The 27,537-nt window shown below is 45.0% G+C and overlaps 1 protein-coding gene across 2 annotated transcripts in view; it reads right to left on the bottom strand.

Moving 5' to 3' along the window:
- KLHL25 (kelch like family member 25) overlaps positions 1 to 26,097 on the bottom strand; it is a 30,775-nt gene extending 4,678 nt beyond the window's left edge. Inside the window, exons 1-2 of one of the 2 annotated variants that reach the window (XM_081888567.1) lie at positions 25,919 to 26,097; positions 3,477 to 5,303 (exon numbers count right to left, since the gene is read on the bottom strand). In XM_081888567.1, the coding sequence (XP_081744693.1) occupies positions 3,517 to 5,286 (1,770 nt within the window). In that variant the 5' untranslated portion in view covers positions 5,287 to 5,303; positions 25,919 to 26,097 and the 3' untranslated portion in view covers positions 3,477 to 3,516. Of the gene's footprint in view, positions 1 to 3,361; positions 5,304 to 25,918 lie in introns of those variants that run through there. The other variant, XM_081888566.1, reaches the window with a different exon arrangement.
- Between the last annotated feature and the right edge of the window lie 1,440 nt (positions 26,098 to 27,537).

The following is a 27,537-nucleotide window of genomic DNA, read 5'->3' on the forward strand; positions in this document are numbered from 1 at the left end:
ATAGTGCTCCAGGTTAAGAACTTTGCTTCAGGATGAGAACAGAAATCGTGTTCCGGGGGCGCAGCAGCAGCAGGAGGCCCCATTAGCTAAAGTGGTGCTTCAGGTTAAGAACAGTTTCAGGTTAAGAACGGACCTCCAGAATGAATTAAGTATTTAACCCGAGGTACCACTGTAAATGGAAGAGGTTGGAGGCAATCACGTGAGCACCGAGGACAGCAGTGGGATGGTGAGCCAATATAACCTGAAATCCATTTTTAAGGAGCACTAGCAGCCAGTTTACAGCACAGAAATCTAGGACATCGTGCTGTGTTTGGAAAGAATATAAATAACTGCAGAAGAACTATGTAGAATATTTAATCCAAAGCTGAGGTAAATGGAAGTCAATTGTTTGGTAAAGGTATGAATGGAAATTTTTCTTTTTTCTACTATGTTTATTGGTATGTAATTTTATTATTCTTTTTTTTCTCTTGTTTATTGTTCTTTTCTTTATTCTTTTCTCTTATTGTTCGGTTTTTTGGTGTTTTTTTTTTGTATTTTGTTAGATAATCTTTTTCTCTTTGTATGTGGCATTTTGTATGTTTGTAATAAAACTTAATAAATAAATTTTAAAAATTAAAAAAAAAAAGGAAAGAATATCTGGGCTTTACTTTCACAATGTTAATCAGAGTTAATCCACAGAATTACTGCCTGCGCAATAAATTAGTGTCACACGACGTTCTGGTCAGCAAACGAGAATTCATTCTGAAATATGATCTAATGCGATTAACACCAGGGAAAAGGCAATCCAGGTCACATTCCTCCCTTATAGCCAACATTATTACGTATATACATTACAGGGGCAATGGTTCAATTTGTCGATATCATCATAGATTATTCCAGTCTCTTTTTGTTTTGTTTTAAATCACTTCTAAAGAAGAGAGAGGACAGGCTTCTAGGGGTACTGGCAAGTGCTGATTCAATTCATGCAGCAGCTCTTGGAGGCCAGAAGGTATGTAGAAGTTGAATGGATGAATGCTTGCTGGTACTACAAGGAACTCAAGCCCTCAGGGAGCCAGTTTGTCAGGGAGAATGCCAGTTAAGGCAGAAGTTTGAAAACTCCAATCTGTCCCCACCACAGCAGCAAGAACTTCCAGCAGGGAGCTTGCTACTCATCTCTGGCTCAGATTTACAAACCTTCAAGTAAGAGCTTGAAAGGTTAGGACAACCTTCCCAGCCTGGTGATGTCCAGATGTTTTCAACTACAACTCCCATCAGCTACTGGCCACACTGGTCTGGTCTGATGAGAGTCGTAGTCTGAAAACAGGTAGAGTGTCCCTTTATTAAGAAGGTGTGATTTAAGAGTTGCATATCTTTTCACAACAATGTTTTGCTTTGAAATGGAGGCCCTCCCCTTTGCAAAAAAAGGCAGAGGCATCCTATCGGACTCTGCCAATATCATTCCTGCCCCAGTACTAATTGCAGGGGACAAGCTCTGTTTGTGAAAACATACTGGACCCTTCCCGTCTTGCTAGACTGCAACTCCATCATGGATGAACGCTGACTACACTCGTTGGGGTTGATGGGAGTTGGTGTCAAGCAACATATAAAGGGCCAAAGCTTTCCCCATCACTGACATTAAAGGTATGTGTGTGCGTGTATATACATGTAAACGGTAAAGAAACAGAAGTGTATATTTCAGCAAACACTTCATCGCTGTTTTTCCAGCTGTTTCAACTTTGATTTTTCACTGCTATTTGGCATAATTTTTGCTGCTAATCTGCATTGGGGACACAACAGTTTTGCTTATAAAAAGCCCAAGAACCTGTTTGTCAGCAGAGGTAGCCTGAAGTCCCCAGTAAAATCTGGCCCAAACATTAAAGGTGTAAAACTATGTCATTCTCAACCCTTTTAGGGCAGAGTATCCCCTTGAAGGTGGTTTGAAAACCTTGGTATTTTGCTGTTCAGGAGACTTCCCATTCTGGGACCTGATGTTATTGAGGGACAGTGCAGGGGCAAAAGGAAAGGATAATTACAAACTAATATGTATTGGTATGTGAGAGCATTTTGTGACAACTTATACCCAGCTGAAACAGCTTTCCTGGTGGAAACCTCTTTCTGTTAAGAATGGCGAAATCTTGGGCCTTATTCTTCTGGGGAAGAAAACCACCAGCCATTATTCTCAGCAATGGCTGCTGCTGATACAAGCATCCTGGCCCTTCACTACGTGGGACGCAGCTGCATGGCAGGCCCATAAAATTAATCTCTGGTGAGAAAGCAGCTCTTAAGGGGAAGCCCTGTAACCCGAGCTGGAGAAAAGATGGACTCCTCAATGCGTTCTGCAGCAGTATTTAATAGCTAAGTAGTTAATTAGATGCTGAAGTGGCTGTGTCAGTTGTCAGGCAGTGCTGCGTGGAGGGGAGGGAGTGGGAAGGGGCAGCAGCAATGGGGTGTGAACGGACTGGAGGCTGGAACTGGGGGAAACACAGGTCAGTCCCATAGCAGCAGCAAGCAGCTGCTTCATGGCAGAGAAGGCCTCTTCTTTCTGTGTTAGAACCCCAAAAAGGACAGCAAGCTTAACCAGGCCTTCTCAAGCTCATTGATGTGGTTGGTTCATATGGGAGAAGACAGTCCTTGATGGAAGGCAGATCTGGTCTATTTAAGGCCTTGTAAGTCAAAACGAGCACTTTGAATTGGGCCCAGAATTGGGTTGGCAGCTGGGCCAGGACTGGTGTCCTATGCTCAAAACATCTTGCCTCGGTGAGTAACCCGGCTGCTGAATTCTGAACCGGCTGAAGTTTACGAACCATCTTCAGTGGCAGCCTAACATGTAATGTGTTGCAGTAATCTGGGAAAGAAACCGTGTTTTGAACGCGTTATAAACATGTAACACTAGACGGTACTGGAGGGTAAAAAATAATAATAATCTACACAATTTTCCATAGCGTTTTTCTTTTCTTTTGTTATAACAATTTAATTTCTGACTTATTTATAGCGGGGTTTTCCCCTGTGTGTGGAATCACCCCTAGATGTTACCAGACGACAGAAGCTAGGCTATCCCTGTCCAGATAGGTAGGGTTGCAGCTGGGCTACCAGCCGAAACTGATGGAAAGGGCTCTGTGCCAACGAGCCAACTGAGCCTCAAGCCACAGCAAAGAAGTGTAACCCCCTCAAGAACTGGCAATCACCAGGGCATTTTTATTTCTGCTTGGAATGCTTTCAGCACAGTTCCCATCCACCCCACAAAAAAGTCTCTAGTTGTTGCTTTTATAAACTCACCCTAGAAAAGTTGAAGGCATGTATAATTTTTCTTAAAACAAAACTCAAATAAATAAATAAATGTTTGTCATGGTACCAGAGCAAAGACACCATCAAAATACACACCTTTGCAGGATTGTCACATCTTTTATATTTGTTAAGCTTCTGGGGTTCCTGTCTAGAAGTCCATGCAAAAGAGGAATCTTCAGGCATTGGCAGAAACTTCCCTTAAGATACCTTACCTCCTCAAGCTCCTCAGTTCTCTCCTGCAGACTGTGTGCCTCAAGCCGGTAAGTGTTTCCAAGTGCTAACAAACGCTGTTGGGATGAGAGAGTAAGGCACAGTGGTAATGCAGTTCCAGGTGTCTGAGGTCGGGTCGTAACAATCCAGCGTCTTGCACCTCTGGGTCCCAAAGTAGCCACCCACCACATAAAGCTTGTTCCCAGAGGCCAAAGCGTGACAGGACATCCGCTTGGCCGTCATGTCCCCAATCCGTGTCCACTGGTCCGTTTCACAGTCAAAGCGGTAGGCGGAGGCCGCCGTGTACTCCGTGTCTCCACCCATGATAAAGATCTGGCTACCCAGGACGGCGCCCGCCGTGTAGCGCCAGGGCTGGGGGCACTGGGCTTTGATGGTCCACCGGTTCTCCATCGGGTCGTAGCACTGGACTTTGGACACCATGTCGCGGTGAATGCTGGTCCCACCAAAGACATAGAGCTTCAGCCTCGCGCTGACGACGGCCGCGTTGCTGACGCCGTCCCTCAGAGGGGCCACCATGGTCCATTTGTTGGCGAGAGGGTCGTACTTCTCCACCTGCTTCAGTGAAACAGAAGGAGAAGCTGGGAAAACCCCGGCCACCGCGGTGTGTCCACCGACGACATAGAGGCAGTTTTCCAGTTCGGCTGACCCATGTCCAAACCGAGCGATAAGCATTGGGGCAGCTTTGGACCACTCCTCGTTCACTGTGTCGTAGACCCAGACATCCTTGGAGACCCCGTTCTCGGAGCCCCTGCCTCCAGTGATGTAGACTTTGCAGCCAATGGCACAGGCACTGAACTCTTTTCGAGGGCTGGGGAGGTCGGCTTTGGGGATGATCTCTTTCGCCTTGTGGTCTACTTGGTAAACCTTGTCACACATAAACGTCTGGCCCCCTAAGATGAGCAAAGTGTGCCCAGCCTTCCGAGGCCTGGCACAGGGGCTGGTGACCACCCCGTCGTTCTGCAATATCTTCTTTTTGCACCAAAGAGCTTCATCCATGATTTGCTTGTTCTGGTCTTCCGCCGTGATCAGCTCCTCGTAGGTCATGGCTTCCTTCAGGCACTCGGAAGGCAGCAAGGCCAGTCGCACGTTCTTCAACATCTCCGGGAGGAAAGACTTCCTCTTGTCCAAGTCATGCTTTACCCACTGCATGACTGCTTTGAAGACCTTCTCCTCATCCTCAATTTCCAGCTCGTCACTGGAAATCAAGTCCAACAGGGTGTCCTTGGAGAGGTTATTGAAATCTTCGTTTCTGTGGACTGTCTCAAAGTTGACCAAGCACATCCTCCAAGAAAGCTCATAGAGCCTCTTGCACTGGTGAGCATCTGAAAGGACCATCATGCCCAGACAGTTGGAAGGGTGCAGGTTCTTCTCAAGGAACTCGGCAGCTGCATCCCTGATGTCCTGGAACTGCAACATGTCCCCGGCTTCCAGGAGGGACTCTGCATTCTCCTCGTTGATTATGATCTTGGAGGAGTAAGCATAGTCCAACAGCAGCTCCAACACCTCCGGGTGCAGGCTATCATCGAAATTCACCTTGTCGCCCAAGCTCTCGCGAAGGCCGTTGCTAAACATGGCTTCGAAGTACCTACTGGCAGCAGCAAGCACAGCCCGGTGGCATGGAAAGGACTTATTCCCTGCCCAGAGGGTGACGTCAGTGAACTTGCAGTGCTTCCTCATGGTGTTGAGGTGAGACAGGACACAGTCTGGATGGGAGGCTTTGTGGAACAGCAAGATGTTCATTGAACCAGTGCTCGTTCGGGATTTGCGGTTTTCATGGACGCTGACTGACATGACTACTGGACTGCTATCTGTAAGAAAATGAACATAGAAATTCTGAGTTTCAGAGGAATGAACAGATTGGTACCTGCTGCTTTTTCTCACCTGAGATCAGCAATGCAGGCCCACCTCTACCAAAACCAAGAATCATGGAGCATGGGCTATCAAGACCCAATGTGGCAGAGTGGTTAGGAAGTTCAACTAACAGTAGGGAGACCCAGTTTCAAGCCCATCCTCAGCTGGAAAATTCAGCAGACAACGTTGTACTAGTCACAGTGTCTAGTCTGCCTCACAAGCTTGTTGTGAGGGTAAAGTGGGACGACGACACACATTTTCTACGTTACCAAGAGCCATTCAAGAAAATGGGTCATAAACATGTATTGCATATTGTCCCAAACAGTTAAATGCAACGTTTTGTTTCCATGGAAGTATGCCTCCAGTTATGAGGTGCTGAGGGTGAGCACCTGGGAGAATGACTCAATCCATCTCCATCAGTCGAAAAAAATTAAAAACTTGTCCAGTAGCACCTTAGAGACCAACTAAGTTTGTTCTGGGTATAAGTTTTTTGTGTGCATGCACACTTCTTCAGATCCAACAGTAACATCAATGAAAAGCAGCTATCTACATCATGAACAAGAGGCGAATAAAAATCTGCATCGGGGTCTGCTGCCCCTGTGAATCCTGCCACCTGAGGCGGTTGCCTCATGGATAGGCCAGCCCTGGTTGGGGCCTTAAGTCCAGCTGAACCAGGAATAAGCTTCTGAGCTGGAGATCCAGTGCAGCCTAAACTGCTTATCTCAGTAGATCTCATCATGGGATTGCCCCGTTTGGCTAGTTATTTACTCTCTAAACTTCAATCCCCTCATCTGCAATATGGGGAGATCACAATACTGACTTAAATTAACAGGGTTGCTGCAAAGATTCCAACTAGGAAACGACTGGAATACTCGAGAGTGTTTCAAATAAAAGTTTATTATTCATCATCCTTGCTATTAAATTTATTGTTATTATTTTCACTTTATTATATTCTTGATTTTAATTCTACTCTGATTTCCAGCAGTTAATAAATCAGAGACTGCACCCTTTAGACATGTGCTCTGCTGTTTTGCAATCCAAACACTGAAAAATCCTGTTAACATCATTTTCTCAATTCTAACTGTACATGAACCGTGGGGTGTCAGGAGGGATTCATTTCGCAAGAAATCATTCTTTTTTTCCAAACCAAATATGAAAATAAATGAAAATTTCACACCATTCTCCCACTGGACATTGAAGAAAAATAAATCTATACTCTGCATGCAGACAGGCACTCATAAGCCTGGTCAAGGGAACAGTATATTCAGAGGAAAGGGTGCTGGGCTGTTCTTGGCTTAGCCTGGGTCATGCTGGCTTTGAGTGGAAGAAGAAATTACTGCAATTTCCAGGCAGGCTGTTTGGCTTCTTTATAAAATAGGTGGCTATTAGCAGGGTGCAGAGATTTGAGCCTGTGTTTCTGCACAGCCTCGTGCTCCCAATTCTGCCAGACTCATTTGCTTTGCGAAAAACAGGTTTAAGCTCCCATCACGGAATTGGGTAGGCCTACCTGTCTACCAACTGGTTTAAAACAAACAAATAACTCCCAAAGCCGCCTGCCCAACTAGATGGTTATTTAGAGTGTTTTTGTATGAGTATGACAGCCTTCCATCTCTTGGCAAGCTACACCCATAGCATAACAATCTTCAGGCTAACACAACATGAGTTAATGGAACCCCATGAACAGCTGGCAAATCGACAGCTACATCTCTTGAAGCTACTCTACTGAAATTGTCCTCCATCTAGAAAGCAACCATAGCAAGGTTGCAAGGTTATTGCATTTTCACCTCACTCTATCTCTAAGAAACTGAAGGTGGTGCACACATGGAAATACAGTGGTACCTCAGGTTAAGTACTTAATTCGTTCCAGAAGTCCGTTCTTAACCTGAAACTGTTCTTAAACTGAAGCACCACTTTAGCTAATGGGGCCTCCTGTTGCCGCACCACCGGAGCACGATTTCTGTTCTCATCCTGAAGCAAAGTTCTTAACCCAAGGTAGTATTTCTGGGTTAGCGGAGTCTGTAACCTGAAGCGTATGTAACCCGAGGTACCACTGTATAGGAAACTGTATTCTGAATTAGACCATGAGTCCAGCTAGCTCAGTAGAGCCTACAGTGACCTACAGCTGCTCTCCAGGAATTCAGGCAAGGAGATTTTCCCAGACCTACCTGGAGATGCTGGGGATTGAATGTGGGGCCTTCCACATGCAGGGCAGACACTACCACAGAGCTATATCCCTTCCCCAAAAGAAAATCCCCTCGCAACAACCTTGTGAGCTAGGGCAGGCTCAGAAATAGTGTCTGTCCCAAGGTCACCAGGTTAGTTTCCATGGTTGACGAGGGGTTTGCATGTCATGGTCTTTGGCCAGAACAATAAACCTATGAACTAGGACAGATGAGGGATTTGAAGCTGGGTTTCTTCAATACTCCCAGTCACTACGTAACACAGGTTCAGCCTCTGAAAGCTCCACTTAAAATATTTCAGACAGCAAGGCTTGGAGAGATGTTTTTTAATATACATCTTTTATTTTCTATTTTAGTATGCTTTAGTGACCTATGTGTAGAAAACCAGGCTACAAATAATACTTTCTAAGCAGGGATGCGAGTGGCGCTGTGGTCTAAACCACAGAGCCTAGGACTTGCCGATCAGAAGGTTGGCGGTTCGAATCCCCACGACGGGGTGAGCTCCTGTTGCTCGGTCCCTGCTCCTGCCAACCTAGCAGTTTGAAAGCATGCAGCGGGAAGGTAAATGGCATTTCCGTGCGCTGCTCTGGTGTCGCTAGCAGCGGCTTAGTCATGCTGGCCACATGACCCAGAAAAACTGTCTGCAGACAAACATCGGCTTTCTTGGCCAATAAGGCTAGATGAGCACCGCAACCCCAGAGTCGTTCACAAATGAACTTAACTGTCAGGGGTCCTTTACCTTTTTAAAAAATGTCTTTCTAAAGTGGTATAGTAGCGCTCAGTGCCGGATTTACGTATAAGCTAAACAAGGTATAGCTTAGGGCCCCACTCTCTTGGGGGCCCCAAAAAATATTAAAGGGGAAAAAACTGGATGTACATTTCCAAAATATAAGATAAAAAACAAATAAAATAAAACTTATATACAGCAACAGTGTTTTGTGCTGTGTAGGCTCCTATGATGTACTGTAAGTAATGGGCCCTGCCTGCTAGCCTGCTCCCTAAAATATCACTGGTTTCCGTTCAACAATTACTTTGATAAAATACATATTTTGTTATGTGCAAATTGCTTTAGATACCTATTAGGTCCATAAATTACCATATAGCATATATTCAACACAAAAAAAGTGACCATCTGTTGTTGACAAAGGACAGCTGGACATAGAAAGGGCCCCATTACCTTCAGTAGCTTAGGGTCTCATCAAACCTAAATCTGGCCCTGGCAGTGCTTAAATGTATGGTATGAATGCATCCCAGGTCAACGCTGCTCATATCTCCTCTATGGCGATATGACAAATTGCAACTGCAGTCAGCTGACCATGCTCCCCACCCTCCAGGGCTTGACAAACCCTTTTGAACTCAGCCTGCAGAAATAATATTTTTTTTTTTTCCTTTAAGGCGGCAGTGCTGGGGAGTGTTTTCCAGCCACAACACATTGCCAGCAGGCTGTGCTCAGTTGGAGGGTCACGAATTGCGCAGGCCCACCTGGTGGTCATTGGCTCCTGGCAAGCCAGGCCTCTCACCTGCTGTTCTGAGGTGACTCATCTGGATTCCAGACATCCTTCCACTTGCTACAACAAGGCCTTGCCAAGAGTTATTTACCCACACAAAGAATCCATCCCCAATTTGGGTTTGTTTTGCTGCAAATTGCCCACATTGCTCACTCCCGCTGACTAGGATCTAGCTCGAGGGAACAGCCTATTTTATTTTATTTTTGGCCACACATGCAAGAAATAAAGAGGAAAATTACAAAGCTAAAATCCCAGAATAATAATTGAGGGGTGGTTTCCCCTCCCTTTTTCTCCCTCGCCTTCCTGGTACACATTCCCAGATGATAGGTAAAGAGACTGGTGGTTTCAATTATAATGTTTCTGGGAATGGAAAGAGACTCAAATCCCTGGGGAAGAAACTTGAGGGGGGCGGGTCACTGGTATGGGGCATAAATGGGGAGATTTCTGGACATTTCCCCAGTACATTTGACAGAAATGCATTGCTTCAGTAAAACTGGCAGCATAATGAACAAAGGCAAGATAAAAAATAATAATGGACAAATGGAATGAATATAATGCCCATCAAATCTAACTTGCTTTTATTTAGGTCAATAGAGTATTCCTAGGAAACATGCAGTTTTTCAGGTGTGCTAAAATTACCATGTTTGCAGTGCCTTCACCCCGCCCCCCCTCCCAGCAAATATAAATAATGTAAGGGAAGTGTTTGTTATAGAGCTCAAATATCTTAAAATATTTACAAGTAAAGCTTTGAATTTGTTTGCTTATAAAATTTAAACTGCATGCATCATGCTTTACTGAATTTCCCACCACCAATCAAATATTTCAATTCAGCTACTTCTCTAGCTATCGAGAGAGTTTTCCAGATACACAAGGAAAAAAGAAGCATTGCGTAAGTATTCCTTTCCTGCTCACCTAGAGGTAACTTTTACTCCTTTACAGGTGACCAGCTGAGTGCTATTTGAACAAGCCTGGCTCTATGTGCAATGTACATTATTGCAAAGCGCTTCTGGCAGGACTGTTTTGGCAAGACTGAGATTACGGTTGCTACAGAGCTAATCAAGGCTCTTGCTTCTGCTACTGAAGGGCTGGTTCCGGGGATAACCAAGAGTCATCACGAAGACATCAACTCTGAATTAAAAGTTTGGGGCTTAGCCCAAGATTTGATGGATGTGCGCAGATGCGAGAGGTTTTAGCATCACCAAAGCAGCAACAAATGAAATATGTATGAATCTACTCAAGGGCATCAATTTAGGCATCTGCCTCCTCAGGCACCCACACAACCCAGTAAATACCTAGGCTTGTGCAGAGAAGTGAGTTAACCAACACTTTCATTTTTCCCAGCATGCAAAAGCACCCACTTAAAGCTTTCACTTTCCTGTGCTGATCCCTGAAGGCTCGGAGGATTTGAAACAATTTAAAAGAAAACACACTGTTAAACTTTGCAGAGTGGAGTACGCACTGCATACTTTTATTGCCTCTTCCCTTTAAACTAGTCTGAATCATGACGGATTTGCAGATGTGGCACTGAAGCCGCTCTGGGTACAAAGGCATTCAGTTGATGTGACACAGCACAGCAGTGCTTAGTAATATCTGAAATTAATAGGTAAGAAGGTAAAGGATCCCTGGACGGTTAAGTCCAGTCAAAGGTGACTATGGGTTGTGGCACTCATCTCGTTTTCAGGCCAAGGGAGCTGGCGTTTGTCCACAGATAGCTTTCTGGGTAAAGTGGCCAACATAACTAAACCACTTCTGGTGCAACGGGACACTGTGACGGAAACCAGAGCACATGGAAATGGTGTTTACCTTCCCGCCGCAGCAGTACCTATTTATCTACTTGCACCGGCGTGCTTTCAAACTGCTAGGTTGGCAGAAGCTGGGACAGAGCAACGGAAGCTCACTCCATCACAGGGATTTGAACCGCCGACCTTCTGATCAGCAAGCCCAAGAGGCTCAGTGGTTTAGACCACAGCGCCACCCAGCCAAGAAGTCATCTTGTCAAGCATCCTGACACCCAACAGTGACCACTCAAATGCCTCCACAGCTCAGTGGTGTAGCACCTACGTGCCACGGAAAGGGACCACGTTCATAATTGTGTTGGGAAAGCCATGACTGTTAAAGCGGAATAAGAATGCGTTAAATGTGTGGTATGGATGCGGCCTCTGTCTTGTCGGGATTCTGTTGCTATTTAGTAGTTCACATTCCAGGCATGGGCTGCAGTGTTTGGAACTTTTTAGTTTAGAAAAAAAAAAGTAAATATGGCATGACATAATAGAAAACTGCATGTTATGGAGAAAACAAATGGAGAAAAACTAATACTAGAACTTGTGGACATCCGGTGGATGTTGGAATTCAGGACAGATAAAAGAAATGACTTCTTCACACATTGCATAGTTAAACTATGGAACCCATTCCCCCAGGAGGCTGTTTAAAAAATGGTTGGACAAATTGATGGAGAAGGTGGTTATCAATGGCTGATAGCCATGATGTCTATGCTCTTTCCCCCATGGCTGGAGGCAGTAATGCTTCTGAACACCAGAATGCTGGAAAACACAGAGGAGGGAAAGTGCTCTTCTGTTGTCCTGCTTGGGTCAATGTGAGCACAGGATGCTGGACCAGATGGGTCCTTGGCCTGATCCAGCAGGCGCCTCTTGTGTTCTTACGGTTCAGGACATGAACAGCCTCTCCTGGTTCAGATGTTACACAGGAAACGGAGCTTGGTATCATCAGTATATGGGTGCCACCTTGTCTCATACCTAGCAGGTTCATATCAATATTAAACGACAAAATCATCCATGGTGTCACCTGCAGATCAATTTTCTGTGGGCCAAGGCAGTTACCCAATACTACTCTCTGTAAGTAGACAGAAACAAGGTTGCCCACCCCAGGTTTAAGAGAAGGGCAACTGATCCCTGCATCATCATTTTTGGCTGCAGAACCTTGTTTTTCCCCCCTATCATGCAATGTTAAACAATTATATAAAATCTCAGTCTATTAATCAGGCAACAGCCTCATTGATGTGATCCAAGCGCTGTGTCTGGGGGGGAAAACAACCCTCCTGAGCCCTGGTTCCTAGCCAGGTGTTGACTTTGATCAATCCTTAACCACTTGATGATATTCCACCCATTGAGTTTAGTTTGCAAGAGGTGGAGTTCCCTTAATGTCTGCCCTCGTCATCCTGTGTGGCATTTAGCAGCTTCTCCTCTGGAGAGTGACTCAAGGGGCAAAGTGTTCTGTAAACACGAGAGCTAATTATTCACCTAATCTGCCAAAGATGAATATGCCGGAGTTTGAAGGCACCTGGTTCAAACTTTTGGGCAGGGATCAACAGCAAGCAAGAAGCTACGTTGGGGAGCAGAGGGGGAATTTTGCTGAGGACAGCTAGAAGCAAGATGACAAATACAAATAAGATAAGGGAATAAATCCTTCTGTCAGCACCGCCTTTAATTGCCATTTCAATGCCAGCTTGCATTGTACAACTTACATGTTGTACGGGATGCACGCTAGCGCATTCAGCTAACATGTTGCAGGCACAGATTTACCTACTTGCCTTCCAGTGGGAATCCCCACCTCACCCCACACCTTCCCCATCTTGGGTGACTTGTGCACGGAATTCCTGTTTCATTGAATAAACACATGGGAGGAATAATCACCCTCAAACATTTCTATGCTACTTTCAAGTGTTCAAAGAACTTCACATGCTTTTCTAGTTGCAACCCTTATTACAGGTTTGGGGAATCTCGGGCTCAGGAGGCCAAATATGACCCTCAGGATGTTCTTCTGGTAACACCCCCTACATCCCTGTTTTATACTCTCCTTAAGTGGTGGGTTGCTCGGTCCCTGCTCCTGCCAACCTAGCAGTTCGAAAGCACGTCAAGTACAAGTAGATAAATAGGTACCGCTCCGGCGAGAAGGTAAACGGCGTTTCCATGCGCTGCTCTGGTTCGCCAGAAGCAGCTTAGTCCTGCTGGCCACATGAACCGGAAGCTGTATGCTGGCTCCCTCGGCCAATAAAGCGAGATGAGCGCCGCAACCCCAGAGTCGGTCACGACTGGACCTAATGGTCAGGGGTCCCCTTTACCTTTGAAGTGGTGGGAATGTGTCCTTGAACTCTGACATAGCCTCTTCCTTACTTGGATATAGCCTATAGGCCAGTGGTGGCAAACCTATGGCACACATGCCAGAGGGAGAACTCAGAGCCCTCTCTGTGTGCACATGCGCCATCACCACAGCAGAGCGCTGGCAGAAGGCAAGGGCGGTGTGTTGAGTCCTCAGCTCAACTTGGGCAGCCAAGCAGCCACCTTCCTCCTCCTGCTGCTATAAGGTTGAGGCTTTGCTCACCCTCTGGCCGGGCCCAAAGGGAGGCGCTGGGCAGGGTGCTCTGGGCCCCAGCAGCCTCGCCACACCACGATCGCCTCCCACTTACCAGCATGCTTCTTCACCAATCTCAACCACAGCCAAGTGCAGCGGGTGAGGGTGTGCCCTGGGACACGCCGGACACCCTGCGTAGGGGCCAGTCGGGGCTGGGCGAGGGAGAAGGGAAAACACTGTTGGAATTTATTTTCTCTACAAGATGCTCCAGCTGCTGCAGAAACAAATATTTTATCCTAACACTGAAGATGAGTATCTCATAGAGAAGACAAACCCGGTCTCGTGGCGGTGATGTCAAAACATATTAACTACACTTACCTTCATGAAGGCAAACAAGGGTGCTGAGAATGGGTAATTGTTGGGTTAATGAACGGCAAAAAGATCTATATGCATCTTCTCTTTCAATGCAAACACTGAGAGAGCTTGCTAGACTTCACACAAATTCCCCAGATACAATGCAATGCAATATGGTGACCAGGTACTTCTTTCTTAAGGGCGAAGTAGGAGTCAGAGTAGTGTCAGCTAATGCAGATTATGCACCAATTCAAGTTAAATTGCCTTGTTGGCATTTTGTGATAAATAAGTGGGTTTGGGGTTGCAGTTTGGGCACTCGGTCTCTAAAAGGTTCGCCATCAGAGCTATTGGGCAAAGATAATTTTTGTATCAATTACTCCACCCTCTTTTGCCTCTGGCCCCTTTCACCACTCATGTGGCCCCTGGAAGGCTGCCGCAGAAGGGAATGTGACCCTTGAGCTGGAAGAGGCTCCCCAACCTTGCCTTACGATAACCAAGGGCCTTACAGATGTTTTGGACAACTCTCAGCATCCCTAGTTAGCAGATGGGAGGCCAGAGGCTGAGAGGAACAGGCTTGCCTAAGGATTCCTAGTGAGCTCATGGCAGAGGCAGAATTCAAAGTAGGGTCTTCCCGATCCACAGCTCAGTCTTCTGGCCATCGTGCTACACCAGCTCTCTGGTGTGCCACATGTTCTTCATTTTTAAGGGTGCTGGTGTTATACAAATATCATCCCTGCTAGACTTTCCTGGAAATCAGGGCATTCTGAGCTTCGTATGTGCCCAAGTTCAGTTTTGTGGGTAGGGTGAAATAGGGTTAGGCAAAGATGTCGATTTCAGTTTCTCTTTTTTCCGAATCTTAAATTCAGTTCTCCATATGCATATGAGATTTTTTTAAAAAGAACTTCCAAAAATTCATAATCATTTTAATTTCTCCTAATATGCACATTTCCTCTAATATACTGCACTTTTATACACTAGTGTATATTTTTGTACACTTTACTTGGCTAGAGATTGGCACTGAAAAGGTCAGAGACCTGCAAATTTCAAGAGACAGCCGTGTTTCAGTTCACACATGTTTCAGAAAGTGTGGATTAGGTCAAATTTTCCTTGAAACGTGAATGGAATTTCTCCCCCATCCATGCTGTGGAAGTGCCGTGATCATTTTGAGGAGTAGGAGTAAATCTCTTGATATAAACCTATAAACCTCTGTCTTTATAATGCAGCATAAGAACAATTGGCACCTCTGAGACATCCAAAGGTCATTGATACACCCAGCCTCCAGCTGGACATTCCCACTTGCTCCATCCCACAGAGGACCAGAGCCTTTAAGAAGGGAATCTTCCTGAAGTCAGAAACCAAATCATCTTCCTCCAGGCCTTTCTTGCAGCAACACATTTCCCCACGAGCCACTGCAGCTGGTTGGGCCTAAACAGATGTTTGTTGCTAATTACACCCTCCCAGTAAACATTTAGAAAGGGAGGAGTAAAAATAGCAACTTATACTTAGCACGGAAACTGGGAAAACTCCCAGAAGCTGCCAAAAATGGTTTTGAAAGAAGCATCCCATCCCATTTACAAAAAAAGATATTGTACCTTTATAGGCAGGGGCTGCCAATTAATATTAGGTAGGGAATGTCCTCAGTTCTGCAAGGTTAATGCAAGACAACCGGAGAAGAGAGGGTGGCGCTCCATTGGCCAATGCCTTACGAGAAAGAAGGCCGTCCTGGCTTACCCTTAGCAGCAAAGGGTGTTTCCCAGTCTATATTTTAAGCAGCACAAGTTTGGGTGTAGCCAACCTCGCCTTCAGTCTGAGCAGCTTCCTTGGGCTCAAATGAATGCACTTTGTTAAGCTCTTTAAGGACTGCAGCCAAAGCAATGACTTAGGTAGTCTTATGGAAAGAAGATTAAGGGACGCGGGTGGTGCTGTGGTCTAACCCACAGAGCCTAGGACTTGCCGATCAGAAGGTCGGTGGTTCGAATCCTCACAGCGGGGTGAGCTCCTGTTGCTCGGTCCCTGCTCCTGCCAACCTAGTAGTTTGAAAGCACGTCAAAGTGCAAGTAGATAAATAGGTACCGCTCTGGCAGGAAAGTAAACGGCATTTCCGTGCGCTGCTCTGGTTTGCCAGAAGCGGTTTAGTCATGCTGGCCACATGACCCGGAAGCTGTACGCCGGCTCCCTCGGCCAATAAAGCGAGATGAGCGCCACAACCCCAGAGTCGTCCACGACTGGATCTAATGGTACCTTTACCATTAGAGGTACCTTTACCTTTATGGAAAGAAGAAAGAACCCCATCGAAAGAAGAATGGATATTGAAATTGATGGACTATGCTGAAATGGCGAGACTGACTGGGAAGATGAGATACCAAAAGGACAAGAAATCTAAAAAAGAATGGATTATTTTTGTAGCATACATGAAGGAGCACTGTAAACACCTAAAAACGTTAGCAGGATTGGATTAGCACTTCTAATATAATTTGATAAAGGACATCAACAAGGAAAATTAATAGTTTGGATAAAGGTACAGGTATTTAGACGCAGAAACGAGAAGAGATAAATATTGGAAACCAGGGAGAAGAGTGGGGTGAAGTCCGGGGGTTAGAAGAACCCCCATAAAGATATTAGGATTGTGGTGTAATGCAAAGAATAATGTAAAAATCTTTTTAAAATAAAATTTATTAAAAAAAAAGATTTAGGTAGTCTTAGAAACATTTTACAGACTGCAGTTGCTGCAGGACCACCATAGAAATGAAATAGATGGTGTATTTTAGTGCAGGGGTGAGAAAACTGTTTCAGCAAGAGGGCCACACTGCCTCATGGGCAACCTTCCAGGGGCCACTACTGGGCAGGCACAGAAGTAAAAGCACATGAAGCAATGGATAGAACTCTTGCCTTTGTGTACTAGGTTACATTCCAACCATGCAAAAATCAGAGGTTGCTGTACACGTCTCTCTCTATCCAGGCAAGAAAGAAAGAAGTGCTATCATAATCTCAGAATACTTCCAGACAGGAAAAAGCATTCAAGGAAGCAAAGCTGCTGAAAGGGGGGGCCTGGAAAGAAAGGGGTGTGACATTGGGAGAGTCCCAATGGTCAGAGAGACACCAGGGGGCCACATTTGGACAACCGTCCCCAGCCTGAGAGTCATGAGAACTATAAGAAAGAATTTTCTGGCACCTTAAATTTCCATGGGTTACGGACTAGAGTCCAATTCACTAGATGCAAGTGGATCTGATGAAGTACAGTCCACGAAACCTTGCACCATAATAAATGTCCCCCTCTCTAAGGTGCCAAAATACCCTTTGTCCGTTGCACTGAAACACAAGTAATAATACCCCTCTGGAAATGGAAACAATAGTTGGGTGAGCACATTCAAAACTCTTTAGAAGAGATCTGCACCCCTGAGCTGTGCGGCTGGGGATCCTCAGGGAGGGGAAATCTTTTTGAAGGTAACTTGTTAAGCCCAAAATGATCTGTCTTGCTTTTCCAACATACATTGAACCATGCAAGCTTCCAACCCAAGAAGCTTGTGTGTCAACTCTCAGAAGCAAGCTTGTCCCCAAAGATAAAACATTACCCATTAGATTTGACTTCATTTATCAAGTACAAACACACTACTATTATCATTAGAGCTGGGAGACGGTGGAAGCAAAGAGGGAAACCTCAATTCTGTAAGCAGAAATGCTTTTTCATGTGTGTGCAAATGAGGCATGTATTTGTACCTCTAGGGACTTTCTTTTCAAAGTTTGCTCTATTGTTGATTCAAAGTCAGGAACATTTCACTGAAGTCTTGCTGCAATGCAGCTCCAACACTTTGATGCGTTCATGCGTTCAGCTTACTGACCGTTGCAAATTGCCATTGTTTTTTCGGAGGCATTAACAATGCCCAAGTCTGGCCAATGTACTGAAATAGCCAGGAATATCTATTTTGAAAGTATGTATTTAAACTCTAGTTTTACTAATATAACAATCACCAGGTTTCTTTTAATTGCTGTTCTTTATCTCAAGGAACCTCTTTGTTTCGTGTTCTGGAGACAGATCTAAGATAACTGCTGGATTTTGTTTTTAAAACCAGGGCATCAGATGTTGTGTATTTCTGCATCCACCACAAAGCCTGGCTATTGGTCCATCTCACTCAGTCCTGTTCCCAATGACAGGTAGTGGCTTTCCAGGGATTTAGACAAGGAGATTTTAATAGGACCAGGTCTAGGAATTGGACCTGGGACCTTCTTCATGCAGAGCAGATGTTCTGACACTGAGCTACAATGCTAACATGAAGCTGTGCTTGCTGAGGCTGATGGGAAATGTTGTCTAAAACAGCTGGAAGTCCCCAGCCCGGGAAAGGCTGGCCTATTCTAGTAAGCCTGCTACTTCTTTCCACACTCTGCCTTAAGGCCAATTGCTTTAACACCAATGAGTGTCTCCCCACCATCTGCTTCCCTTAACCCCCCTGCTGACAAAGAGTTCCGGATCTCAAAAGTTTAGAAACACAGGAAGCAGCCTTATACCAATTCACATCATTGATCCACCTCAAACCTGTATATTCCACAGTCAGCGGCTCTTCAAACTGACTGTCAGCAGTTTTCAAACAGGAGTCTTTTCCTGCTCTTCCTAGAGATTCTGGGGATTGCACCTGAGACCTTTTGCATGCTAAGAAGATGCTCAGCCACTGCGCAATGGAGGCCTTGCTCTCTGTTCTCTGATATTTGCAGTGGTCTAACTAAAGACACTACCTTACTATGGAATTTCTCGGGGGGCAGTGGTACATAGGTACCTTTGCTTTTCTGTGTTTCAAGAGGCTGTGAACAAGATCTTGGCAAAGCATGAAGTTGAAAGATACTCTTGATCAGAGAGGCACACAGCACTTAGGCTATGCCAAAGGCAGTGTTTGAAATTAGCCAGGCACCAGGTCTTAACCACAGAGCCTAGGGCTTGCTGAGCAGAAGGTCAGCGGTTTGAATCCCTGCGATGGGGGGTGAGCTCCCGTTGCTCAGTCCCTGCTCCTGCCAACCTAGCAGTTGGAAAGCACGTCAAAGTGCAAGTAGATAAATAGGTACCGCTCCGGTGGGAAGGTAAACGGTGTTTCCATGCACTGCTCTGGTTTCGCCAGAAGCAGCTTAGTCATGCTGGCCACATGACCCAGAAAAACCGTCTGCAGACAAATGTCGGCTCCCTCGGCCATAAAGTGAGACGAGCGCCACAACATCAGAGTCGTCTGCAACTGGACTTAACTGTCAGGGGTCCTTTACCTATCAACCACTTTTGACCAAGCAAAGATGCCTGGGTGCCAGGATGGGGCCTGACATCTCCACCATCTGGGGATGATTAGATCTGGACTGTTTTCACAAACTAATACCCTGTCCTGTAGAATTATATCGGTTATATTTTATCTGCACAATCAGAATGAATTTCTCGAACCAAATTGCTTTTTCTATGCAGCCTGAGCAGGAGCAGCTACCGTTAAGAAAAAGAGGTCAGAATAGGCCAATATACCGTATACTGTATGTGGACTCTCGCTGGATCAAGTGACTTTTCTTCTTTAAGTTCTCAAAGCTCTTAACCTAGTTCAAGGCCATCTGAACTTTAATTGAGAATCAATCAGAGTCAGTCCATCATCTGAAAAATAAGACTTTAGAGCCATCTTGCCCCAATTTTGTGCGACTGTAACCTTGGTTTTAAGAGCCATTTGGTGCCTAGCTTATATAGCTGAGTTTCTAACACTGGAATGGAAAAGAGTTTGTGCCACAATATGACTCTAGTAGTCCATAGGTTAGGAGGCCACAACACCATGCCCTCCCCCTATTTCACTCTGGCCTTTATGAACACCCTGCCTAATAAATCAAAGGCACCCATCTCCGCTTCTGGAATGAAGGTCAAAGGCAGGCTGGCCTTTGGCCGACAAATCAGAATTTAAAGCCTCTGCAAGTTTGCAAAGCAGACAAGTTGCAAAAGCTCAGCATCCCGCAATGAGGCAAAAGGACTGCCCAGCATTGGCAGAAAGGGCTCCTTGGCCAGCTGAAGCACTGCTAATTGTCACTGTGGGGATGTAAACTAGATGAGGAAAGACGCATTGATGTGATTGTGGTTAAAAGTCAAGTCGGTGGTTGTGGGCTGATGCAACAAGTTGATCCCAAATGCTTCCTAGCAGGCAATCCAGCAGAACGGGGTCCTGTTAAGCAGCATTAGAGCAATTTAATTTACTGTTGGCGAGGGAAAGGAAGAAATGCAACTCTCCATAAACAAGCTTCAACATTTGCACTTCCAGTTCACCTGCCCTTTTCCTACAGTACATCCAGCCAGCAGATTCCCAAGCATCCCTGGCAACAGCTGGAGAGATGCAACCTAAATAAATGCAAGCCTCATCTATTTGGCTTGGGATTGTCCTCAACGACTCAGATCTCCTGTTGCTTGCTGCTGGATGTTTTCCTTGTAGGCTTAAATTCTTGGCTGCTCCTGGTCTCAAATGATGTAAAAGTATTCTGTATTCTACCCTCAGGCAATCTGGTGTGTGATGTGCAATGCTGCACCTTCTGAACCATAAGATTTTCAGTTTTTAATAAAATGCAAGGCCATAGTCCTCAGGATTGAGGGGATGCATGAATCACAAGGGCTGCCAGTCATCTAAGAACTCTAAAGGTGTACATAGTTCCAACAAGTCATTTCTCCTGGAAGGCGGAAACACAGGTACTGTTGCTTTCTCATGTGTATTTGCCTGCACATCCAGATTTTAGTCAGATGCTTAGATCTGGGCCTTTTCAGCTGTGGCACCCCATCTGTGGCACAATCTCCCAGGCAGCTGCTGCTTTGGTACCCTTCTCTATTCTGTAGTGTGTTTTTGCCATCGTGTGCCCTTACATTTCTCAGGCCTTTTAAAATGCGGTTTTATTCTGCTGCTCTTACACTGTTTTACAGCTTTTGCAGTTTTCACAAGTCAGTTTTATTGTTCCATTAGAAAAAAATGACACAACAGACATTCTCTGCAAGCTGCCTTCTTCAGGAATACTGACGGGAAAGATTCACCTCTTTTAAGTTAGTAGATAAAACAGCAGATATGGATAAAACAGAGACACATGTCTGTCTACATTGTACTCAGGCTGCAGAACTAAATATTTTAGGCCCAAAACCTTGCTCAACCTGGCACAGAGGCTAGATTTTCAAGCACAGAGTATATACCGTTCTGCGGCACGTCCTTAATTGTAGCCTGTCCACACATTTAACCTGGTCCTGTCTATCTTGTTCCACTTGCTCCCGACTCTGATTGTTGCTTAAGAAGTTGATGAACCAGCAAATTGCTTTGGAATTATGGAGATGAGGCTCACAGTTTGTGCTTTAACTAGATCAAAGGAAGCATACTGGTGGAGAGAAGGGAGCTTTTTAGCCAGGGTGGCCCTGGTTCAGACCTCATCTCAGGCACGAATCCATGGACTGCCTCCAGAAATTGATAGCAGCTCTCATGCTCAACCTTCCCCCCCCCCCGTGATTTCAGAGTCATAATGCTCGCTACCTTACAGGATCATTGTAGGGATAACTGAAAAACTATACCAGAGTGTTAAAAACGCAGCAGTTTCAGTAATACATGCTAATCACAATTTATTTTTTAAACAACAACAACCTTTGTATCCCATCTTTCAGCTCATGAGCTCATTAGCATACATATCTCTCCATCCTCCTGCCAACACACCCATTTTATTTGATTTATTCAAAGCCATTTATAATATTTTTAAAGATCTCTAAGCAGTATACAATAGAAAAGCAAAGACTGTCATTAAAATAGAAATGGAACAACAACCAAAAACACTCCAACAAAGCAGCAGCATCTTATGTTTCATGGAAAGCCTGGACAAAGAGATAAGCTTTCACAAGACAGCTAATGGTTGTTGCCTCATGTATGGCAGAGGGAAGGGCATGCCACAGACCAGGGGTAACAGCTGGAAATGCCCATTTCTGTGTCACTGCCCTATGATATTCTGTAGAGTGCCGTGCCATGAGTAGAATTTCCCCAGATGATCCAAACCAGTGCTTCCCAAACTTGGGTCTCCAGCTGTTGTTGGACTACAACTCCCATCATCCCTAGCTAGCAGAATCAGTGGCCAGGGATGATGGGAGTTGAAGTCCAAAAAAAAAAATTGGGAACCCTGATCCAAGTGATCTTACAGGTCTATACAGGGGCAAGGAGTCTTTCAGGTAACCTGGTCCTGAATTGCTGAGGGCTTTATAGGTTAATAACAGGTACCTTAAGCATGGCCTGCTAGCTGATCATCAGCCACTGCAGTTCCTTCAGCGCAGGTGTAATATGCATATCCAGGTATTCCACTTGAAAACCTGGCCACAACATCCTATCCAAGCTGCACCTTCCAGACCAATCCCAAGGGAAGCCCCACAAAGTGCATGCCTTTTATCCTCACGTTAATTCTCTGAAGTACGTTAGGACTGCCCCAGGTTCAGCCAGTGAGATTCATGACCAAGTGGGGACCTGAACCCTCACCATTACAACACACTGGCTCTTAGTGTGGAGACAATGAAATGTACATGCGCTTATGTACAGAGTTTACGGCTGGATGTTCCGAGCCCATGCACACAAGGTTTGTTCCCACGACCAACTAAGTGTGTGTAGTTTGGGGCTGGCATTTGCCACTATGATCCCGTTTCCCTCTCTATATGGGTTCCGTTTATCCAGATTAGTGTTGTTTGCGAAACCATTCCAGGCTGGCTTCAGGTCTGGTCATGGCACTGAAACTACCTTGGTCACCTGCTCGGCCTCCGTGATCTCTTGGTGGATTTTGATACTGTTGACCACAGTATCCCAGTTTTTGGATTCTACATGCTCTAATGGTGGAGATTGATACCGATGAACCGGACGAATAGCGATATGATCAATGGTTTGACAACATGACAATATTAGCAACATGTGGACAAACTGCTTATGGATGCAGACTTTCACTAGATAAATATAATGATATTTGGAATGGGTTTATACAGAATATATTAGGTGGGGTTTTTTTATATGTATTAAATGTATTAAGATAATAAGTTATAAACATCTTTATACTAATGTATGGTAATGTAACTGACTTCCCCCCTTCTTCATTCTCACACTTTTTTTCTCTTTTTGGTCACTATGTTTTTATAAATGAAAATCTTCTACTAAATATAAATCACAGAAAGTCATCATGGGATCTCGTTTGTATCCAGAGGTACCACTGTATTGTGTAAACTACCCTGGGACCATTCCTGCTCAGCCAAGAAACTAACAGTGTGACCTTGGGTCAGTCACAGTCTTTCAACCTAGCCCTACCTCGCAGGGTTGTTATGAGGAGAAAATGAGGAGGAAGAGATTCATGTATGCCACCTTGTGCTACTTGGAGAAAAGGTGGCATATTAATATGCTATACCTAGACAGCATCTTAAAAAGCAGAGACATCACCTTGCCGACAAAGGTCCTTATAGTTAAAGCTATGGTTTTCCCAGTAGTGATGTATGGAAGTGAGAGCTGGACCATAAAGAAGGCTGATCGCCGAAGAATTGATGCTTTTGAATTATGGTGCTGGAGGAGACTCTTGAGAGTTCCATGGACTGCAAGAAGACCAAACCTCTCCATTCTTAAGGAAATCAACCCTGAGTGCTCACTGGAAGAATAGATCATGAAGCTGAGGCTCCAATACTTTGGCCACCTCATGAGAAGAGAAGACTCCCTGGAAAAGACCCTGATGTTGGGAAAGATGGAGGGCACAAGGAGAAGGGGACGACAGAGGACGAGATGGTTGGACAGTGTTCTCGAAGCTCCTAACATGAGTTTGACCAAACTGCGGGAGGCAGTGGAAGACAGGAGTGCCTGGCGTGCTCTGGTCCATGGGGTCACGAAGAGTTGGACACGACTAAACAACAACAAAAAAATAGGAGGAAGAAGCTGACATCTCATGCCATCTCCTAGTCTGGTGGTAAGTGGGAAGGGAGGCAGACTGAGGTTGGTGGGGCAGTGCTCCATTGACCCTAAGGGACTAGCCCCCACTGCTTATAGGCTGCCTCCAGGATTGTAAGAAGCAAGCCCCAGTGTTGGGCACACTACTGTAAACAGGATAGGCCTTTGGTCAGATCCAGCAAGACTTGTAGGTTATTAACTGGCAATGATTCTCCAAGGTTTCAAATGTGGTTTTTGTTTTGTTTTCTTTGCCACTTCTTCTGCAAGAGGTGCTTTCTTATAAATTGGGGCTGTATCAGAATCTGAACCTGGGCCCATCCCAACACGAGCTGCAGCACTGTGCTGGAGACAGGAGGGGATTACTGTACTGCAATGCATTGTGCACAAGGATATCCTTTAAAAAAAATATGTTTGGAAACATCCACTGGTGAAAAATGTAAGAGCCCTACAGAGGCCTCTGCATGATTTTGCTCTCGTGAGATCTCAGTGGACCCCCAAAGCCACCACAGCCTCTTCTCCTCCCTTCTCTTGCAGAGGCATCAGGGGGTGCCTGCCCACCCAAGTGCCCCTTGGATTCTGCTGCCTGAGGCAGCGGCCTCCGTCTGCCTCATGGAGGGGACGCCATTCACCAGTGAAATTTCAGACCTAAGTTAGTCATGTTTGTTAACATAAAAAATAAACTATATTGGAAAATGTACTGTTGGAAAATAAATCAAGATAGCAGGGATAAAGGAAAATTCCTGATGTGAGGGATGAAGTATGTAAAAACAACAACAACCGTAGCCTAAATAGCAAGCAATTCAAACTAAATTAACCTGAATCAGGTGCTTCTGCATACAATGGCACACAACACACAAAGGTTCTGTGGGTGTCACTTTCCAGACAATAATTCTTTTTTTACTAACATGCATGCCCTCCAAAGCAAGATCCATTGTTTGCTGCTGAATATGATTATAAACGGCTTGGCTAAGTACTGCAGGAAATGGGGGCTTTTTGCAGTAAACAGCCCCCTGTGACCCAAATATCACTTTCAGTGTATTTCTAGCTATATGCAATTAATGAACAAACACATCCAGTTAGCTAAGCTTCCTGCACTCTCTTAAGTCTCACACACAATCGTCTGATATAGGTCACACAATATATTCTTTTATCCCCCACCTACATGCATGTGTGTGTGTGTGTTTTGATATATATATATATTATCTCAGAAGAATTTGGTCAACAAAAAATAATGGTGATCGTGGATTTTAAAGCTGTGTCTTAGCTCAGCAGACAAAGACGACATCATTCCAGAGTGTCATATACCAGCATCAGCAGGGAAGCTAGGTATTTAGTGTAGGGAAGCAGCAATCCGTGACCCTAATTAAGGTCTCCCTGGGCTTTCAAATGCACTCAAGAGAGCAGGAAAGGGTTCTGGAAATAATTAGGTTGCAGTCCACATCACCTTCTAAAAGCTGTTCTGTAAAGTCTCCCTCCTCTCAAAACCACAGACACACATTAAAAGACACTCATATACAGCACGCATCCGTCCACAATAACCCCACATTGACTTTCGGAGATTATTTTAAAACAACTAGATCAAGAAAAAAAAGATGGGTGTTAATTCAACAACAAAAAAGCTCACATCCCATACTGCGAACCGTAGGCTTGTCCTGGTATTAGCCTAACCTCATATGCCATCATATAACTATGTAGTAAACAAAGGAGTTCATGTTTTTTAACCCGAATCCGCAAGAAAACGTTTCCCTTCCAACACCATGACTATATATTAAAAAAGATGTCAATGTTTTTAAGCTAGCATGCATTTTTAAAAAAATATGTTTCCAGGCCAAAAGGTTTTGCATCAAAAGATAAAATAATCGGGATGGGGGTGAGAATAGAACCCACCTCTAGTTTTGAAACTCAGACAGCAATACTGATTTTGGACGCGTTGCGGGTTGTTTTTTCAAAGTCAGGGTTTTTGCACCTCCTGAACGCGCTCTCTCTCTCTTTCTCGCCCTCCCTGCCTTTCTGGTTACTTCCAGCATTATTTGCAAATTGCTTAAACCCTGCTCGCAAAACTCTGGCAGGCAGCAACTAGCAGAGCCCTCTCTCCGAACCCCTCGCGCAGGCTCGTCGGAGCTGGATTGTCCAGGCTGGGCTCAAAAGCAACCTGCTCGGAGGTAACAGCAGTGCCCCCACTTGGATCTCGTTTGCATCTAGATCACCGCAACTTCTACAGTACCGACTTTTCCCTCCGGTGTGACGCCTCTTCGCCCCCAAGAAGGATGCTTCCTAAATGAGCGCCTCTCAAAAGTCCAGTACTCACCTTCAAGATCTCTCCAGGATGATGGTTCACTTTGCAGATCACAGTAGATTCCCCCCGCTGATTAGCACTCATGCCCTCTCCCCAGCCACTTAAAAGTAACTCATTCACATGATACAATGTAATGGGGGGGTGATCAAAGTAACTAGTTTCCCCAAACGGGAGGTGGAGGTTGCAGCCTACGGTGCAAGGCAGCCAATCAGAAGAAGGAGCATTGTGACGAGTGACCCGGCCGCACCAATCGATGCGTCTCCTGGGAGAGAAAAGGCGAGTGGCTCAGCGCTTTGATTCACCAATCAGATGGCGGGGAAAAGATTCTTGGGTGGAGCTGTAGGATTGGTCTGGAAGTCTCCGAAGGGGCGGGGGGAAAGAAAGGAGTACAGTACAGTACAGGCTGGTTGTTGTTGTTGTTTTCATTAAAGGTACAGGCGCCTCTAAATTAGAAGAAAATATTATCAATGCTGGTTAGAGGGTAACATAAATAGGGGCTTCTATCTTGAGACGGGGGATTTAAATGGCAACATCCCCTTTAAAAAGCAGGTTTTAATCGCATATTTTTTTTATTGCATAATTCAACAGTTTTAGTCAATTTGTGCACATTTGCAGTCAAAGCAACCCGTAAGCTTAGGCAACTGCATCGACTTGCATCAGTCTCATATTACACTTTTTTTCTCTTTTCATCCCTTCCTTCTGTTTCCCACGCCTCACATTTTATTTGTTTGTTTATTTATTACATTTACATCTTGTCTTGCTTCGGAAGAGCCAGTGTAGTATAGTGGTTAAGAGCGGTAGATTCGTAATCTGGTGAACTGGGTTTGCTTCCCCGCTCCTCCACATGCAGCCGCTGGGTGACCTTGGGCCAGTCACACTTCTCCGAAGTCTGTCAGCCCCACTCACCTCACAGAGTGTTTGTTGTGGGGGAGGAAGGGAAAGGAGATTGTTGGCCTCTTTGAGACTCCCTAGGGTAGTCATAAAGCGGGATATCAAATCCAAATGTGGCATGCAAGGCTCCCTCCACACTCCTCAATTCATCCTCAAAACAACCCCGTGCGGTAGGTTATTTTATTATTTATGTCATAAAATTCATACACTGCTTGATTGTTTTTTAAAAACACACACACATTCAAGTTAATCTAATAAAGTTATAAATAAAAATATTACGAACAAAAATTTTAAACATTCAAAAATTAAAATCAACCATAAACTAAAAACAGATTAAAACACAAATCAATATTCTAAATAGTTGGCTAGACTATATAAGCTAGGCTGAGAGACAGCCCCAGTCCAATGTCATTCAATGTGTGCTTCATGGCTGAGTGAGGATTTGAACCCTGGACTCCCAGGTCCTTGTACAGTGCTCTAGCCACTATACCACACTGTCTCTCTGACAGACTGTCATATATCCTGACAATCCTTGTTTTGCCCTTGGCAAAAGTCCCTATTTTTCTGGCACTTGTCCCTGGTAGATTGCAGTGCTTCTACTTCCACTCTATTTCTGTGGGTAAAAAAGGTAAAGGGACCCCCTGACCCTTAGGTCCAGTCGTGGCCGACTCTGGGGTTGCGGCGCTCATCTCGTTTTATTGGCCGAGGGAGCCAGTGTACAGCTTCCGGGTCATGTGACC

The sequence above is a fragment of the Podarcis melisellensis genome (genome assembly GCF_964234715.1).
Source record: "Podarcis melisellensis genome assembly, chromosome: 14".
Classification (NCBI taxonomy): domain Eukaryota; kingdom Metazoa; phylum Chordata; class Lepidosauria; order Squamata; family Lacertidae; genus Podarcis; species Podarcis melisellensis.